The 20,066-nt window shown below is 42.5% G+C and overlaps 1 protein-coding gene across 3 annotated transcripts in view; it reads right to left on the reverse strand.

Annotated features, from left to right (window-relative positions):
* The window catches only part of GRM3 (glutamate metabotropic receptor 3), a 151,961-nt gene that overhangs the window by 36,746 nt on the left and 95,149 nt on the right, over positions 1–20,066 (reverse strand). For all 3 annotated transcript variants that reach the window (XM_054017092.1, XM_054017082.1, XM_054017076.1), the window contains one exon: positions 15,386–15,989. In XM_054017092.1, coding sequence (XP_053873067.1) covers positions 15,386–15,883 — 498 coding nt within the window. In that variant the 5' untranslated portion in view covers positions 15,884–15,989. The remainder of the gene's footprint in view (positions 1–15,385; positions 15,990–20,066) is intronic.

The raw sequence follows: 20,066 nt of genomic DNA on the forward strand, positions 1-20,066 counted from the left end.
TATGAATATATGCTTTGAATGTGAATATAATGTAACTGGAGTATGCTTTATGCAAAAGGTCTCTTATAAGGTATCATTACAATGCTTATAATCTACGGAGTGTGTTCATCCTATTTGTATGCATATATCATTCTTGTATCTGAAGCTAGAAATATGAAGTATATCTCTGAGGTCTTATTGTAATTATGCAAAGTGTGGGCCATTAATGGTGGCTTAGAATCTTGATGGCTCCCATTGACTAGGACAATTGGTTGTACATGGTTTATTTACCTGCAAGCCTTCCTGTATACGTGTAGGGCAGTCCAGGAAGAATGGAGGCTGGGGTCTCACAGGACATATGACCATGTCACATGATACTGAAATCCATCTTAAATCTGGTACTTTTCCATTTAGAAGGAGGGGTGGGTACCCAGAGAGACAAAAGATTCTGGCCTTGTGCCAAAGCTATAAAAGGGGGTGGAACAGAACAAAGGAGGCTTCCAGTCATGAGAAAAACCCTAGTTTCCACCTCAGATGACTGCTGGAACTAACAAGGACTGTACCAGGGGAAAGAATTGGGCCCAGACTAGAAAGGAGTCTGGGAAAGAAACTTATTGGAACATCTCTGAGGGTGAGATTTTACCTGTAATCAGTTTCTTAATGTATTAGGCTTAGACTTGCGTGTTTTTGTTTTATTTTTCTTGGTGACTTACTTTGTTCTGTCTGTTATTACTTGAAACCACTTAAATCCTACTTTTTATACTTAATAAAATCACTTTTGTTTATTAATGAACCCCAGAGTAAGTGATTAAGACCTGGGGAGCAAACAGCTGTGCATACCTCTATCCGTGTTATAGAGGGTGGACAATTTATGAGTTTCCCCTGTATAAGCTTTATACAGAATAAAACGGATTTATTTGGGGTTTGGATCCCATTGGAGCTGGGTGTCTGTGTGCTGGAGATAGGTGATTTGCTGAGCAGTTTTTGGTTAAAGCCTGCAGCTTTGGGGGCATGGACCAGACCTGGGTCTGTATTGCAGCAGGCTAGCGTGTCTGCCTCAACAAGGCAGGGTTCTGGAGTCCCAAGCTGGCCTGGAAAATGGGCTCAGAGGTAATTTCAGCATGTCAGGTGACAGTCCCAAGGTGGTCTCTGTGACCAAACCCATCACAGCCATGTCTTGCTGGTCAGTTGCAGTGGGTCTCATGTGACTGAAAGGGGGTAGATCTGTTTCCATTGTGCGCTAGTAATCTTGAATAAACCAAATTTAAAGTTTCTAGTATAGCCAGTCTTGGAATATGGCCCAATAAAAATGTTAGAAGAATTTTCCTACAGCAAATCATACTAATTAAATCTAAATAAAAAATGGCATAACCAAGTCACTTCAGATTTTGACCCCGAGTTGTCTTCTGACCACAGACCACACCTGAGAGATTTCAGGTGCAGTGGACTTTTGAGAAATTTAGAGTAAGGATATTTGTAAAAGAGGGATGACTAGTCTTGTGGTTAAGGTTGTCCTCTGGGATTTTGTAGACTGAGATTTAATTCATGTGCTACCACAGAGACGGCCTGTGTTTACTGTCTGGAGTAGATGCAGGGTGGTGATTCACAAAGATGAAGGAAGCCCAAGAGAGTTTTCAAAGGTGGTGGTGGTGGGGCACTAAGAGACAATAGCCTAGGATTGCATAAGAGCAGAAGATTGGCCTAAGTGGTTATCCATTACAAGAGGAGGCTCTGTGTCAGGGTGTGTGTGTGTGCGTGCGTGCGCTCGGCTCATGAACAGTGGATCCCAGCTTTATGGGCGGGACAAGCACTGGAAGAACTAATCGTTGGGTGAGAAATACCGTATTAGGCAGGAAAGTACCTTGTTAATAAGTACAGGCTATAGATTGTGTTTTATGTTTTTCATTTACCTGTAATCTTATGTTTTCAAAACCTTTTATTTGAATCTTTATCTCAGACTCTGTTAAATAAACCAGCAGGTGGGGTGCACTGGTTCCTCAGAAACAGAGGATCAGTATACATTGTGGGTGTCCAGAAGACAGGGGATTGGGCACTTGAGTGTAACAAAGTGGGTTGTGTCAATTGCTAGCTTACATCGGAAAAGAGTGGGGCTTGTGGAGCTGGGACCCTGTGATGCCAGTAGCCAGCGGCTGGGAAGAGTTTTCCCTCGTGGAACACAGACAGGGCACCCTCCCGCTGTATGCAGGGGGTAGTAGTTCACCTGACTCCTCAGGTAACCCCAAAAGAATGTCACAGGAATCTAACTTGAGGGTTGAAAAAGCTGGCCTAGCTGTACGCCCTTTCGATATATAGACTCTGCGTGTTATGTGCAAATGGAAGTCTGTCATTCGTCAGTCTAATGACAACCGAGACGCCAGTTCCTTTCAGAATCTTTGAGCCATTTCCATAAGTGCCTTGCATTGAACTGCACATGCTTGGCAAAAATTGCCTGTTTTAAAGTCATCATTCCTACTCTTTCACTCTGAAATAGTCTGTGTTACACACCACGGTGCAGTGAAGGTGCCGGTAGGGGCTCTTTGTCTGTACTTCTCAAGCAAGTGAAAAACAAGAAAAATAATCATTTAAAAAATGGTACCGCCAGGAGCAGTGACTTAGGCACCGCTATTCAACATATAATTTTGTTTCCCCACCCAATTTCCTTGTCATTCATTCATCTAAATGGTGGAAAGTCTAGGTTTCAGGTTTGCGACACCTAAGCTTTTCAGAAACCACAGGTTCAAGTCTTCCTTTTCCAAGTTGAGCTAGATTTCCTGAGCACCAATGAAATCTGAACATATAATATTTTGTCTATGTAACGCTGACAGACCGGGGACCTCTGGAGCTTAGTGCATGAGCCTCTATAGCATGAGCTAAAAGCCAACTGATTGTTAGCTAAGGCTGTAGAGTGGACTCATTTTCTCTCTCTCTCTAAGTGGTCTTGGTGCCACTAGATGGGACAGAACACCACACCCAGAAGGTGTGTGGGTTACATCTACCCTGTGCAGGCATCGAATATACCATGGCCCTTTTGGCTAGAGATGGGGTTTGCTCTAATGTCTTTGGTCAAAAATTCCCCTTTTCTTTATCACCAACATACTGTGCAGTGCTCGGTTATATGTAAATACATGTATATAATTGGAAAGCATTGTGGGATACTTTGGTACGAAAATGCTACAATAGTGTTATGATATACAATTGCTTTACCATGTGTCAGGTCACATTCAATTAACATACGAGACATCTTGTTAGATAACACTACTTTGTTCTCCTTCCACTGAGAATCTCATAGCGCTTTACAAACCTTAATGAATTTAGCCTCACAGCACTCCTGGAACGAAAGGTAGGTACTAGAAATTACATTTTACACAGGCAGGGTAAGTAACTCATCCATGATCTCACGGTGAGCCAGTGGCAGAGACAAGGACCCAGGTTTTCTAAGAAACAGGCACAGCTGCCAATATACCTTCCAAGTAGCTTTTAAACTGTTTTGTTTGCAGTGTTTTCAGGGGCAAATGTAGGTCAGACTGTGGCCAGCAAACACATTTATCCCTATATGCAATGATAATGCCTTCAATTACTTTTCATGTTTGGCCTTTTCATGCTATTTTTCTTCATCCAAATATATATATATTTTTAAAAGTGTGTAAGAGGTCATTTTAGGTAGGTAGATAATAGGGAAAATTGATTTGCAAAGGAGCGATGTGCATGAGAGAGTTGAAGCAGATGTTCCCTACAACAAGGCTGCTTTTCCTTCAAAACACTTGTGAGTAAATGTAGTGCTCATGAGAGTGAGGGACTCAGTGACCTGGGTTTGTGTCAAGTCTCATCATGAGTAAAAAACGGGTGTAGGCTCTGTTCCTATATCGTAGTTCTGAACTATTCTTTCTTGCGCACTACTTGTGATCTGGACTGAGAACACCAACTCCTTTCACACAGGCCATCAAACAACCTTCAGCTGAGAACCTTCAAGCTGTTCTAAGGTCACCAAGGGCCAAACCAGCTCTACAAACAAGGGAGTAGTAAAGGGAAAAAAAGAAGGATGGTTCAGAAGTTAGGGTGCTGATTTAGGAGACTTGGGTTCACTTCCCTACACCCCGCCTCCACTTTCCTTGTGATCTTGTTCAAAGTTACGTAGGCTCTGGCTGGGGGTGACACTGTATAAAAGAAAGGTGACCATGGTTACACTAATGTAACACGACTGTTGCACAATTGTGATAAATCTTGTACAGAATATGTCTTGTAAGGTACCAATAGAAAAGTTATAGTCTGCTAAGTATTATTATCCTGTTTAAATCCACATATCAGCATTGTCGCTGAAGTTATAAATATTTGCTATGTGTTTGTATCTCAAACCTGTTGTGTTTCTGGGTAACACCCACAAGGCAGATTTACATCTAGACTGGCCAGCCATGCATTGATTGCGCTTTAAGGGCAATCAGCTCTTCCAGGGACCCCCTCCTGGGGTTGCTTCAGGCAGCAGGTAGGCAATGAATGTCTCATGACTCAGCAAGACACATGTGACCCAGGACTCCATGTTTGTGCCAGTAACTTTCCATGCACCTGGACTAAGGGGTATAAATTGCAGACTGTGACATCATTCTTTGCCTTCAATCCTGCTCCATTTCTCTGGACTATGATTTTCCAACAAGAGGGAAGCTTTCAATAAAGGACTGATGACCCTCAATCTTTTTGGGTGATCCAGAGAGACTTATTGCAAGCAAGCAGAATGACCATCACTGCTATTATCCTGACCTACAGACTCTGAAATCAATTGTAATGTATATGATTCCTTTAATCATTTAATAAGGCTCTCCTTTTTTTTTTTTTTTAAATAAATGTTTAGTTGGTTTACTTAAGATTGACTGCATTGTGGTATTTGGTGAGATTCTCAAAGTACGTGTTGATTTTGGGATTGGAAGAACCTAACGTGTGGTGAATTTTGATTTTAATAACCTTTCATCACTAAGTCCAGCTGTCTGGGTGGTAACCGGGGGTTGGAGTGCCTAGGGGTCTGTTGTGTGCTCTCTGTGAAGTAGCGCAGTGATACAAGAGTTCACTTTTGTTACTGGCTTGATGAAATCTTAGGAGAGCATGTACTACCAGTTTAGGGTACATGCCCTATATTTTGGCAGTCTGGCCTGAGCTTGGCGCTCTTTGCTGTGTCCCATACCAGGCAGCATAACACTAGGCCACCACCGGAAGGGTTAATTTAATTTCCATGTGTGTAGACACACCCGTGCCAGGTCTGATCAAACCAGTGTGCTAAAGGTAGAAGTGTAGCCACAGTGGCACAAGTAGCGAGAGAAGCTAGCCACCTGAGTATGGAGCCAGCATTTCCGGTGGGATCTTATTCAAGGCTGCTGTAGCTACAGTTCAAGGTCGATCAGCGGTAGTGTGGGATGTCTGCTCACGCTGGAAAACACATGCAGGCATATCTGCCGTGCAGTCTGAGCCTGTGCCTCAGTTCCCCATCAGTAACACAGGGAAAATAGTACTTCACAGGCGTGTACACTAAAGACTGTGAGACACTCAGATCCACAGTAATGGGGGCTCTACAAGTACCTAAGATAGAAAGGTGGCTTAGGGTTATCTTCTCTCATACGTTTGGGTTCTGCTCTGTGCACAGCTCACCTGGACTAGAGGATCTCGTCCTGAGAGCATAACTACAATGCACGAGTGTTGCTGTTCCAATTTAACCATTGAACTATAACTTCAGTATCAAACACACAGAGCCAGATGCTGTTAGGAGTCCCAGCCCACCCAGCCCCATGTACGGCATATGAATTATGCAGAGGAATGAAGGAGCAATCAGCTGTAACGAAATCTCTATAACATTGGTTAAGTTGCTTATTGTTGTTCATTAATGTATTCCATCTAACAATATTCCTGCCAAAAGGGAATAATTAAGAAAAAGCAACCCCACAAACAAAGAAAAATGCCTTTATTTAGCGTTTTCTTCTGCCAGAAGTCTTAGAAATTAAGCTGTAAACATCTAGCTACATATTCACTAGCGGCCATTATAGCCCTCTAGATAGGCAAGGTCTTAAACAGCATCATGACATCACCTGGGAAATGTACACCAGGAATCAAGGGTCCCTTCAGAACAAACAGCCTGATTTTGATCTCATTTGTCCCATGTTTACACAATTGTCTTCAATGGAGATAGAGGTTTACCTGAGAGATGTATCAGGCCCAGCTAACTTATTTGTATACAAATATCCCCAGTAATTAATAAAAAGGAGGAGGATGCGGGGAGAGAAAATATTTAATGGAGGAGCGGAACTGTCTCTAACCAGAATTTTTTGTCCCTGTGATAACACAGTGAGTCTTTGCATATGCGGCCTGCAGCCATTTAACCTCAGCCAGTGATGGTGTCAGCTCGTGTAAGCTGTCAGCACATCAGTAAGAGACCTTCAAGGAAAACCTAGATGTTTGTGTGAGCAATTAGTAGGGGAGACCCTTCGCTGGGAGTCAGCAGTCTGCCTGTGCCTAATGCGCACCATGTCTGGAACATGATGCCCCTCTGTAGTTGTCAGCAGCAGGGACTGATTCTGGGACTTCTGGATCTTAAAGCATGAGGCTCTCCTGCATGAGCTAAAATAATTGCTTCTGTTAGTCAGGGGTGTATCAGGCTCACCAACCTCTGTCTGTGGCTCAGGCACCATTGCAGGGGGCCAGTGGGCCACATGGAGTATGTGTGAGTTATGCCAGGGTAGCCCTGCCTTGTTCACATCAGGTTTGGCAGAATTTGATTTTTATTCTTTTATCATTTCAACAGATAATATCAATGCTTATTTTAAGCATCTTAATTTTTTTAATTGATTTAAATTTTCCCTGTTGTGAGAAATTATGGAGGAGGGTCAGAAACTGGGGCAGACCAGACATTAGTTATTCCATGACAGTACACACTGAGATTCAAAAAGTTACGGGTTGATCACCATGAAGACATAAACTGTCAACATCATCTGTCGCAATATGCAAAGTAAAGAGCCTTAAATCAAACTCTAATAATTTCTCATGCAGTATTTTTCTTACTGTGTTTCAGAGTAACAGCCGTGTTAGTCTGTATCCGCAAAAAGAAGAACAGGAGTACTTGTGGCACCTTAGAGACTAACAAATTTATTAGAGCATAAGCTTTCGTGGACTACAGCCCACTTCTTCGGATGCATATAGAATGGAACATATAATGAGGAGATATATATACACACATACAGAGAGCATAAACAGGTGGGAGTTGTCTTACTAACTCTGAGAGGCCAATTAATTAAGAGAAAAAGAAAAAAAACTTTTGAAGTGATAATCAAGCTAGCCAAGTACAGACAGTGTGATAAGAAGTGTGAGAGTACTTACAAGGGGAGATAGTCAACGTTTGTAATGGCTCAGCCATTCCCAGTCCTTATTCAAACCGGAGTTGATTGTGTCTAGTTTGCATATCAATTCTAGCTCTGCAGTCTCTCTTTGGAGACTCCAAAGAGAGACTGCAGAGCTAGAATTGATATGCAAACTAGACACAATCAACTCCGGTTTGAATAAGGACTGGGAATGGCTGAGCCATTACAAACGTTGACTATCTCCCCTTGTAAGTACTCTCACACTTCTTATCACACTGTCTGTACTTGGCTAGCTTGATTATCACTTCAAAAGTTTTTTTTCTTTTTCTCTTAATTAATTGGCCTCTCAGAGTTAGTAAGACAACTCCCACCTGTTTATGCTCTCTGTATGTGTGTATATATATCTCCTCATTATATGTTCCATTCTATATGCATCCGAAGAAGTGGGCTGTAGTCCACGAAAGCTTATGCTCTAATAAATTTGTTAGTCTCTAAGGTGCCACAAGTACTCCTGTTCTTCTTCTTACTGTGTGTATCTGTACATTTCGATTACTATTGATGGACATATTTTTTTCCTTCAGTTTGTGTTTGTATGGTGAAATTGACCTTTTGATTGACATTTACCAATAAAAATCGAATCCTTCCAAGCCCATTCAAAGCGCAGGTCAAATCTTAATAGACTGATTGTCTCTTGGTTACCTCTCCTCATTCATGGCACTGCAGATCACCTTGCCTCCCATTCATGACTGCATGCACCATCTCCATTCCCATTCACAATCATATAATTCCCCTATGACAACTGCAGCAAATGCTTATCTGGAAAAGCACTGCTAGGAAATAATTTAGGCTGTAATTTGCAAAGGAGCCAAAGGGAGTTAAGCAAATCCACGGGGAGCTGGAGTCCGACTCCCTTAGGCAACTTTGAAATCCGATCCTTTTTAGCTTAAAAAAAAATATAATTTAGAAACAAGGAGAAGGAGCCAGCACCACGTGTCTAGTCAGCTGTCTGTAGACCACAGTTTGGGAAACTGATCCATGCATATTTAATGCTCCCATAATCATGATAGCTACGTATGAAAGCAGTAGCTTGGTATTATGGGTACTGTGCTGTTTGTGGTATTCAGGGACTACTCACTGCTTTTTTCTGTGTGTGGTTCCAACTGGCTGAGCATAACAATAGCTTCATAGCATCTTGCCTAGATTCTCTGTCTGGGAAGCTCAGCCCTTAAAGCTACAGTCCCCAATACCACACGGTTGAATGTTCTGATTGTTGGATGATCCACAGAACTGAGATCACATGTGGTCATGAAAGCTCCACAGTGCTTTTTTGTATGTTAATTTCATTTTCATGGCTAAATTACAGTTTTGTAATACTTATCATCTATGTATCTATTCTAATTACATCCTGCCTATTTTCCAGTGGATAACAATAATCTTTATTTCCTGACAGCCCCAACTGCTCACAGCAGCCATACCCATTGCTGATATGGGCTGCCACAGTCTGCATGAATCATAGAATCATAGGACTGGAAGGGACCTCGAGAGGTCATCTAGTCCCGGCCCCTGCACTCAAGGCAGGACTAAATAGTGTCTAGACCGTCCCTGACAGGTGTTTGTCCAACTTGCTCTTAAAAATCCCCAATGATGGAGATTCCACAACCTCCCTAGGCAATTTATGCCACTGATAAACCACTCTAACAGTTAGGAAGTTTTTCCTAATGTCCAACCTAAACCACCCTTGCTGCAATTTAAGCCCATTTCTTCTAGTCCTGTCCTCAGAGGTTAAGAAGAACAACTTTTCTCCCTCCTCCTTGTAATGACCTTTTATGTACTTGAAAACTGTTATCATGTCCCCTCTCAGTCTTCTCTTTTCCAGACTAAACAAACCCAATTTTTTAAATCTTCCTTCATAGGTCATGTTTTCTAGACCTTTAATCATTTTTGTTGCTCTTCTCTGGACTTTCTCTAATTTGTCAACATCCTTCCTGAAATGTGGCTTGCAGAACTGGACACAATACACCAGTTGAGGCCTAATTAGAGCAGAAGAATTACTTCTCGTGTCTTGCTTACAACACTCCTACAAATACATCCCAGAATGATGTTCACTTTTTTTGCAACAGTGTTACACTCACGTTTAGCTTGTGATCCACTATGACCCCCAGATCCCTTTCTGCAGTACTCCTTCCTAGGCAGTCATTTCCCATTTTGTATGTGTGCAACTGATTGTTCCTTCCTAAGTGGAGTACTTTGCATTTGTCCTTATTGAATTTCATTCTATTTACTTCAGACCGTTTCTCCAGTTTGTCCAGATCATTTTGAATTTTAACCCTATCCTCCAAAGCACTTGTAACACCTCCCAGCTTGGTATCGTCCGCAAACTTTATAAGTGTACTCTCTATGCCATTATCTAAATCATTGATGAAAATATTGAACAGAACTGGACCCAGAACCGATCCCTGTGGGACCCCACTCGTTATGCCCTTCTAGCATGACTGTGAACCACTGATAACTACTCTCTGGGAACCATTTTCCAACCAGTTGTGCACCCACCTTATAGTAGCTCCATCTAGGTTGTATTTCCCTAGTTTGTTTATGAGACGGTCATGCGAGATAGTATCAAAAGCCTTACTAAAGTCAAGATATATCACATCTACCGCTTCTCCCCATCTACAAGGCTTGTTACCCTGTCAAAGAAAGCTATCAGGTTAGTTTGACATGATTTGTTCTTGACAAATCCATGCTGACTGTTATTTATCACCTTATTATCTTCTAGGTGTTTGCTTAATTATTTGCTCCATTATCTTTCCGGGAATAGAAATTAAGCTGACTTGTCTGTAATTCCCTGGGTTGTCCTTATTTCCCTTTTTATAGATGGGCACTATATTTGCTCTTTTCCAGTCTTCTGGAATGTCTCCCGTCTTCCATGGCTTTTCAAAGATAATTGCTAATGGCTCAGATATCTCCTCAGTCAGCTTCTTGAGTATTCTAGGATGCATTTCATCAAGCCCTGGTGATTTGAAGACATCTAACTTGTCTAAGTAATTTTTGACTTGTTCTTTCCCTATTTTAGACTCTGATCCTACCACATTTTCACTGCCATTCACTATGTTAGACGTCCAACTGCCACCAACCTTCTTGGTGAAAACCGAAACAAAGAAGTCATTAAGCACCTCTGCCATTTCCACATTTTCTGTTATTGTCTTTCCCCCCTCATTGAGTAACGGGCCTACTCTGTCCTTGGTCTTCTCTTGCTTCTAATGTATTTGTAGAATGTTTTCTTGTTTCCTTTTATGTTCCTAGCCAGTTTGATCTCGTTTGGTGCCTTGGCTTTTCTAATTTTGTCCCTACATACTTGTGTCATTTGTTGATATTCATCCTTTGTAATTTGACCAAGTTTCCACTTTTTGTAGGACTCTTTTTTGAGTTTTAGATCATTGAAGATCTCCTTGTTAAGCCAGGGTGGTCTCTTGCCAGACTTCCTATCTTTATTACACAGTGGGATGGTTTGCTCTTGTGCCCTTAATAATGTCTCTTTGAAAAACTGCCAACTGTCTTCAGTTGTTTTTCCCCTTAGACTTGCTTAGACTTCATGATCATTTTCACCCATGTTGCCTTCCACTTTCAAATTCTCAACCAGTTCCTCCCTATTTGTCAAAATCAAATCTAGAACAGCCTCCCCCCTTACTAGCTTTCTAAAAATTGTCTCTAATACATTCCAAGAACTTGTTGGATAATCTGTGCCCTGCTGTGTTATTTTCCCAACAGATGTCTGGGTAGTTGAAGTCCATGATCACCACCAAGTCCTGCGCTTTGGATGATTTTGTTAGTTGTTTAAAAAAAGCCTAATCCACCTCTTCTTCCTGGTTTTGTGGTCTGTAATAGACCCCTACCATGACTTCACCCTTGCTTTTTACTCCTTTTATCCTTATCCAGAGAATTTCAACAAGTCTGTCTCATATTTCTATCTCAACCTCAGTCCAAGTGTATACATTTTTAATATATAAGGCAACACCTCCTCCCTTTTCCCCCTGCGTATCCTTCCTGAGCAAGATATACCAATATTCCAGTCATGCGTATTATCCCATCAAGTCTTCGTGATGCCAACTATGTTATAGTTATGTTTATTTACTAGCATTTTGAGTTCTTCCTGCTTATTCCCCATACTTCTCGCATTAGTATACAGACATTTAAGATACTGATTTGATTGAGCTGCAGTCTCTGCAATACTGCCACCTTTAAAATGAGCTAGTGACCCAGCCAAGAGGGGATGAAAGCTCTGGTTTCTGGGTTCAGACCTTGGAGGAACCAGTCAAGCTTCCTAGTGAAGGAGAAATAGAAGAAGCAATTTTTTTTGTCACTGACCCTTCTTTGTAAGTATTGAGAATCTGTAATTCATGCTATTTTGATTGGTTACACAGGTCACATATTCTTTATGGTCTCTGATTGGATGGCTGTAGATTTTTTTGTTTGTTTGTGAAGGGGATAAGTTTTCAGGCCATACGTCCTCTTTTCCCACTTTTGCTGGCAGACTTGCATGGTTGAAGAGATCTGTCAGTCAAGGAGAGAACACCGCCTTATCACCACAGTCTCTCTCTGAATTTCCCTCCCAGAATTATAACAGTCATTTAGGCAGTAAAGGAAGACCCCCATTCCTAGGTATAGATGTGGGGGCTCTTAACAGGCTCAGTGATATGCCCCTAATCATTCCCCAAAGCCTGGTTGCTACATGTCGCAGTTGTACTGGGCCTAGCAAAAAGTTCTGCGCCCTGAGATGAAGGCAGCATAGAGAGGCTGCTCTGACATTGTTCTGCCACTAAGGAAGGGCTTACTTCAGAAATAACTTTCATGGTTGTATCCCAGGAAATGTTATGGATCTGCAGCGTGGAGGCATTTTCTGGCAGGATCAAGCTCTATATTGTTGTGGAAATACCTACTGTCCGATATGGAAATGCATATAGTCCACTTAAATCAATGTCTTTATACTCCTAAGAAAGAAACCTTGGTGGTAGGGTGAATGGGTCTCAGTCCTACATTAAAGACAGCAGGTCGGTCCAGTTTTCAAAAGTGGATGTGAATCTGGACATACAAATCCAGTATCTGGACACTTGAATCACCACTTACACGTGTAAATTCCTGTAAGTGCTGACCTGAGTGTCTAAATGTGGCATTTGGACATAGTATTAAAGTGCCCACGTATGGAGATTGGGCTCCCCTTTCCCCCCCTCGCTTAAAACGGAACTTAACATAGACTCTTTAATGATCACTACATGTCAAAAAATCCTGCTGTAGATTAGCTGAGACCAGGATGTCTGAGCTAGGAACCAACCAAGCCCTAACGTGAACATCCCTGAACTTTGGAGAATCCATCTCCAAATCTGGATGAAACTCTGGGCCCAATCCCAAACCTTAAATCATGCAAACTTATGCAAGTAGTTCCATAGACTGCAATGGGATTGCTCACATGAGTAATGAAATATTAACCTCCTGGGTAAGGGCTTTCCAGGATCAGGGTGTGTGTGGATTGGGCTCATTGCTAATTTATATACAGCATCTGAAGACTAATTATACCAGTTTTCATTAATGATAATTAAGTCTGACCAAGAAATTAAGCATTTCACATTCTCTTGTAGTTTCTGCTATCTGCAAAAAGTGCCTGTTGTGTACACTGGCTCTGGGGGACATATGCTTATTGCTGACTTACCAAAGAATTCTCTTTCCTGAGTGGAAGGATAATGAAAGAAGCAGAAATTTGACAGTGGGAGCACCGTGAAGTGATTGGGCAGACAGCTGTCCAGACAGAAATCTAGGGGGGGAGGAGGGGAGGTTCAGAAATACAACAGCAAATTCACAAGACACAAAAGACAGAAATGTTTTCCTGTCTGAAAGGGCTCTGCACAGATTATGTTGTGGCTTTCCCAGAGAAACTGGTGTGGATCTGTAGCTGCTTAATTCTTTGAGGTCAAATGTGGGTGCTTAAAGTCAGACACTTAAATCCATATTTAGAAACGTGGTGGGCCTGATTTTCGAAATCTGAACGCCTCCGTTTCTAACTGAAGTCATGGGACCTCTGTGTTCTCAGTTCCTCTGACATGCAGGCCCATCCAGTCATGAACATGGCCTGATTTTCAAAGGAGCTGAATGCCCACAACTCTCACAGAAGCCAATGGGAGCGGCACCTCTAAAGGTCAGGCCTCCTTAGCGAGATGCCTAAATATGGATTCAGGTATTTAACTTTAGGCCCCTATGTTTGGAATTCTTGACGTTTGCACTCACACGCCTTGAACTCTTGGCTTGTCCAGTCCTACTGATGTCAATGGGAGCGTCCCAAGAATCAAGAGGCGCTGCTGGGTGAACGGAAGCGATAGAGTATCAATTATTATTAAGCTTACCGCTGTTTCATCATCCACAACCAAAGCTTAGGGAGGCTGACACACTGTTTCCCAAGTGCCTCAGAAGGCATCGGACCTAATCCTGCCCTTGCAGGTGCCAGAGGCTGGGGGCAAAGAGGTGGAATGATGCTGGCAGTGCAGTAGTTCCTAGGGCCATCCAGATAGCACACAGCAGGATGTCTCAGGAATGTTCCTTTAGGGCTAAACTGTCGAGGCCTGTGTATTGGGCAGAGCCTCCAACGGTGCAGCCCAGGACTCAGGAGTCACAATCTGCTTCCTGATTTCTCCCCTGCTCTGGTGGGGAGAAACATGCCCTGCACCAACCCTATATCTGGCACAGAATACATCCTCTGGCATGGCTGTCTGGTACATTGTGGGGCAGAGTCAAAGCCGAACCCACACTTTATGTGGGAGAGGGTAGCAGCTTTCCAGAGGCTGCTCCTCACCCCATAACTCCCCTGCATGTGCATGCCAAACAGGCCACAGTCTGCACCATAAAGAGGAGGCTGTATTCTCACTTAGTGGCCATTCTAAACTCTAGGATGTTAGCATGGGGACCTGGCTGTCCTCCCAAGCCAGTGGAGCCTTGGTGTGCTGGCTAGGGTGACAGTCAGTCCTTAGCTTAGTGCTGGTTGAAGTTAGCACTAACTGAAATCTTGTCCTGTTTCTGCAAGGGACAGATGAAGCGCCCTATGACTTCTTTCTCTGCTAGTAGCACGGGGCAGGGTTTTGTCCTGTTTGATACTGATATAATACAGTGTGTAGCACCTTACTGGCAAGTTGTCCCATCTGTTTAGATGGGACTGTTCGAGGAGTAAGACAGTGCTCATTTGTGAATAAGGAGGGTATATTATGGTTCAGCAGAAAAGAACTGAAAATAGATCAGCCTCCACCAAAGATGCAAGAGGATTTTTATAGTGGTGGGTATTGCATTCCAAGGCAAGAGATGAACATTTTAGAAGATGCTTGGAAGAAGTCTCAGCACCCTGATCCTATGGCAATAGGTGCTGTAGACATGCTAGATAGGTAGAGGAGCAGACAGAATCTCTGTAAAAAATGGAGGAAAATATTTGTTCTTTGCAATCACTTGATGTACAAAACAAAAAGTCAGGGTTTCTTCTCTAATTCAGCTAAAACCTAATCAGCTGTACTCAGACTTCTTATAACGTTTAGCCTTATAGGCACCTCTTCAGACACCTTCCCCATTCATACACAGCAGAGATTTGAACACATTCTTGTCATGAACAACACACATTAATAAGGAAAGGACTGCAAATTTAGAACCCATTAAAATTGTGGCTTCTAGATATAAGATCTCATCAAATGAGCATTGAAGACATTTGAAGTGGAAAAACTTCTGTTGGCTTAAGTGGTGTGAACTGAAATTTAAAAAAAATCATGATATTCAAATTAAAGACAAATCTTACAATATATTATCTATTTTTTTCTAAATCACAAATTCCCACAGGTTCTACCATCACTAAAGGAAATGCCCAGCCTACCCATATTTAAGTTATAGCAGATTTAAAAAAAATCAATGTGGTTTAGATTCATCCTTGGTGTAAATTCATTGGTTCTAGGAACAAATGTGACCCATGATCTGTACCATATTTAGTAGGTTTTTCTTTCAGGGAAGCTCAAGATGAATAGTTCTCTCTGGAGGGTGTAAGTTTTGAAATGTCTTACCTGTATGGAGACACTGCTATAAGAACCACCTATGACACCTGCAATGAGTAACGGAATGTTTTCTTGAATGGCATAAGATCCATCGGGGCACATATACTCCGCTTCGTCCACTTTAGTCAAAGATGCCCTGACAAACTCCAGAGACTGTTCTAACGCGTATGTATCCCTTGAACATGTGTCCAAAATATGAACTCCAAGCTTAATTCCTGGGAGCAAGTAATTGTCTCTGTTGATTTCATCAATGGCAAACAACATAGCCTCCAAGCGCTGGATGCCTCGGTCTTCATTGATTCTCCCACATTCTTCCGTCCCGGTGCCTTTTTCATTAATTGGGAATAAACCACCTAAGACTAAGTCTCCTTCTATCTTAATTTCCTTTCTTAAAAAGTTATGGTCACTTAGGGAAAGGAAAACTCCTTTGCAGAGCAAAGCAAGGGCAAGCACCTGCAGCCTGGTGAACATCTTCGTTGGTCCTGGTTTGGCAGCTTTAAGAAGCATGAGCAGAAGTAGACATGCCCCTTAGTCCTCTTGACCCATTGCCAAATGTGAAGTGCTGTCCCACAAGCAAGGGAAGAACAAGCCAACAAGACTTTCCATCAAGTCCCTAAATAGACAAAAGGAATTAGAAAAGGCAAAAGGAGACATCAGTTATTATGTTCTTTTCATCAATAAAACATTCAGAGCGGTGTTAAAAGGACATGATTTGGGAAAATAGAAAGCTCTGGCAATGAGAAATAAGATCGGCTTACATGCGCATAGTGTCTTTCATCCCAAAGGACCCATAATTGCTTCACAAGCTGAACAAATTTTACACAGCAACTACGCACAAAATTCCACGGAAACACAACCAACTCTGGGGTGAAACGAGTCAAATGTGTAATGTTGCTGAGTGCAACAAGTTAGGACAGGAGATGAAGAATAAATAAAGCAGATTCTCCCCATATCTAGCTCTTACACTCATGTCTAAATGCTCTTCTGCTGTCTCCCCTAGTCTGAGAGTCGTACTGCCGTTATGTTTCCTTCCACCCTCCATCCAGGCTGCAGCTCCCTCTGTGGCTCACTGCACTTGTCAACCTCCCCTAGGTTTTATCTTCCCTTCCTAGTTAAAGCTATCTCCACCCACTGGATCCCACTTGCCCCTCCCACAGCTTCAGGATTCTCCCATTGCTGCCACCTGGGCCTGCAGGTGCTGGGTAGTTAATTTTGCTCTGCTCAGCACAGGACCTTTTCTTCCAAAGTGCCAGGCTGAACTCCAGTGGTCCCAGCCTCCATGGGATAGGGGAGGTACACCCTTACCACCTTCTGCCTGGCTTGAGGGAGGGAGACATTGTGGGAGGGAAGCTCTGGATACCCTTCCTGGGCTGGACAAGATAAACAAAGGGTGGGAGAAAGGAAATATTATCAACCCAATTTTAAAGATGGGGGAACTGAGGCTCAGGGAGATTAAATAACTTGCCCAAGGACATGCAGAGACTCTGTGGCGGAGCTGAAAACTGAACCTAGATCCCGTGAATCATGGTCTAGTGCCTTAAACACCGGATCATTTGTCTTTAAAGTTAAAAACCTTGCAAGCAAATAAAACCTTGCAAGCAAATAAAAACCTTGCAAGCAAATAACTCGAGGAAAAGCAACAAAGATGAGCTAGAACAGAAAGGATACGCATATTGAAGTTTGCCCAAGGCAGAAAAATGCCTAGGGCTGAACTTACTCACTTTAATGTTAATCACAGTTCAGTGCATGGGTCAGGGGGAAAACAGACATCCAAGCATGCATATATTTGGGCTGATTCTACTCCCATTGAAGTCAATGGGCGTTTTGCTATTGATTGCAAGGGGAGCAGGATCAAACCTTTAGATATGACCATGTTATGCTACGACAGTCTCATGACTATATGTATTTGCCTGTAAACTCCTTGATAGTGTCTCTTTAGAGCATGAATTAATGTGGCCACCTTGAATTCTAAGTCCTTAAAAAAATCAAATATGGTAATATTTAAGTAGAGCACTTTAATATTTCATTATTGTACTTACCTTTTCCTTAAAGCAAAATTTATTATGATTAGGCTTGCAGGGCTATGTATAATTTAGAAACACTTAGCATTATTTAAAACAGAGTGCTAAGAAATTTAAAGAAGAGACAATTAAAATTTAACACTGAAAGATGGATGAACAAGCTTATTCCGATGCAGCTGTTTATCCTGGGGGAGTTTCTATATTGCTCTATCGGATTCTGGCAAAGGACAGAATTTTATTTATATTTACTCCAGCAGCTTTATATCATGTCAGTAGCAAGCCAGCTACACAGTTAAACATACTTCTTTATGGCCATATTGATGTGTATATAACCTGAACCGCAGCCCATTTCAGCAAAGTTCTCCATTCGCAGATAAGTGGTATGTGAGCTGCAAACAAACAATTTCACCCTTCACCATAGGCAATCAGCCATATGTTTTTTTTAACCAATGCAGGAACAGAACCTCCCAGGTTAACATCCACTCTGGGGAAAGCTGGTAGGAATAATGAAATAAATATATTCACAAATAATTCAACAACAAATTCAGTCAAACAAATTATTTGCCAGATATCATTCAACCATCTTCAGAGTGCTTCAAATAATGAAAAATATTTGTTTGCAAATAATTTATTGGACAAAGTTGTCAGATTGAATGATAAGATGGCAATAATTTATCAGATCAGCTTCCGTAGTTCATGGTAGTAATCTGTCCTCTGGACTATAACGTGCTTTGAGATTTCCTATGCATTATCTATTCTGTGCATTTGTATGGCCTATGTCATCCTGGTATCTTAGGGCCTCAACAAACATTTAATGTATTTATCTCCACAACAGCCCCATGAAGATTGTTATCCCCATTTTATAGGTGGGGAAATTGAGGCATGGAGCTTAAGGGCCAGGTTTTCAATGGCTCACGACCCCGGCTGGGGACCAAATTCGAAAAGCACTTAGCTCCCATTTTTGCACCTACATAAAAAGCTGATTTTCAAAAGAACTCTGCACTCTGCAGCTCCCACAGTAACACTTATGGGCAAGTTTTCAAAAGAGCTCCATACCCAGCAAACTGAACACTTCTGAAAATCTGGCTATTTATTTAGGTAACTAAATGGGAGCTGAGCTAGGCTGCTGAGACTACTGCTTATCATGCTGGTGAATTTTTTCCTTGTACTCCTGCATCTGTTTGTATCCATTTGTTGTCTCTTGTCTTATACTTCGCTTTCAAGTTCTTTGGGGTGGGGACTGTCTTTTGGCCTGTGTTTGTACAGAGCTCAGTGCAATATACAGTAATACCGATAAGAATGAATGACTCACCCAAGATTATTGTAGGTCAGCTCAGAATCCAACCCAGATCTTTTGAGCTCTCTGCCAGTCCCATAGCCAGCCAGCCAGCCACCCTTCCTTCCCATACCTGCCTTCTCCTTTTGCTTGAGGTTTTTATGGGGTGATATCAAAAGCAGTTTGTCACAACAGCACTCCAAGGCTGTCAGGAACAAGTAACTTCCGCTCAGAAGTTAGAGACAACCCTGTGTTCTAAATCCCATAGACAACCTACACAAGACCCTATGCATCAATGCCATCTTAGGTGGTATTTAGGGACATGGGCAGGCCTTCTGTCTTGGGATAAATTTCATCGGGAATGAGCCATCCTGCAAAGTGAGTCAGCTTTATTCCAGCCTTTCGTCATTCATGTTCATTTCTTTGGCTACCAGCTTTTTCAAGTGAGAAACATAGCAGGGGCAAGAGTTGGCATTTTCCATGGGCATCGGGGAGTGGGTGTGAAAGGCAGAGAGATGGGGGTAGGCCCACTCCTCGTGCTCCGCTGTCAAGCCACCTCACTTCTCTGGCACTTTACATGTGGAGCAGTCCTGGTCCAAAGGACTTCTGCCGAGAGAAGGATGGGGGTGCTCCCAGGGAGGTCTGTGAGGGGACAGAAGGTTGACAACATGTGACACACTAAGGTTCCTGATGCACACGGGCTAGCTAGCCCCACTCAGCAGGCCAGTGGCTCGCTCAGGTCTCCAAGCTGCAGTGGAGTCCAAAACCAGGGCAAAATTCTGTCTTTTGTAAAATGGACAGGAACACGGGAGCAGATTCCTGGTTCCCAGGAAAACATGATCACCGTCTTTCAGTTGTTCAGTCTCTTAGCTTTTAAATATTAACCAGGAACATAAGCTTCAGTAAAAAAAAAAAAATCTACTTCCTTTTGCAGGCACAGCTCTTCTCTCATCCTGCAAACCAGCCAACCTCGCTTTCAAACCTCTGCCTCCTCATTGCTGCTGGAGCCCCGTGTGGCTTTGGCTTCTTTTTGTGTCACTGTGCTGCCCACAAGAACAGGTGCATCAGGCATGTCAGTCTGGGAAGGGGAGGGGCAGCTTGTCAAAAATTGTTCCCTCTAGGACTGTCAAAGGGGGATGCTCACAGGAGCAAATGTTTTCCCGTTGGCTATGTGATTAGTAAAAGAACAAGCCTTAAGCGGCAATGCAGATTCAGGTGGCTAGATGTTCAGGTGGGGAGTCCTGCCCAGAGTGCTGGCTGTGAAGAAGAAAAGTTGGTTTGAAGCCATTAGCGAAGATGAGCTAGGATTTTAATTTTCCTGCACATCTCCATCAACAGACCCCTCTGACATGCTGGCTTGGTTTGGGGTGTATTAGCTCTGCAATATACATAA

This window comes from Malaclemys terrapin, chromosome 1, assembly GCF_027887155.1.
Source record: "Malaclemys terrapin pileata isolate rMalTer1 chromosome 1, rMalTer1.hap1, whole genome shotgun sequence".
NCBI lineage: Eukaryota > Metazoa > Chordata > Testudines > Emydidae > Malaclemys > Malaclemys terrapin.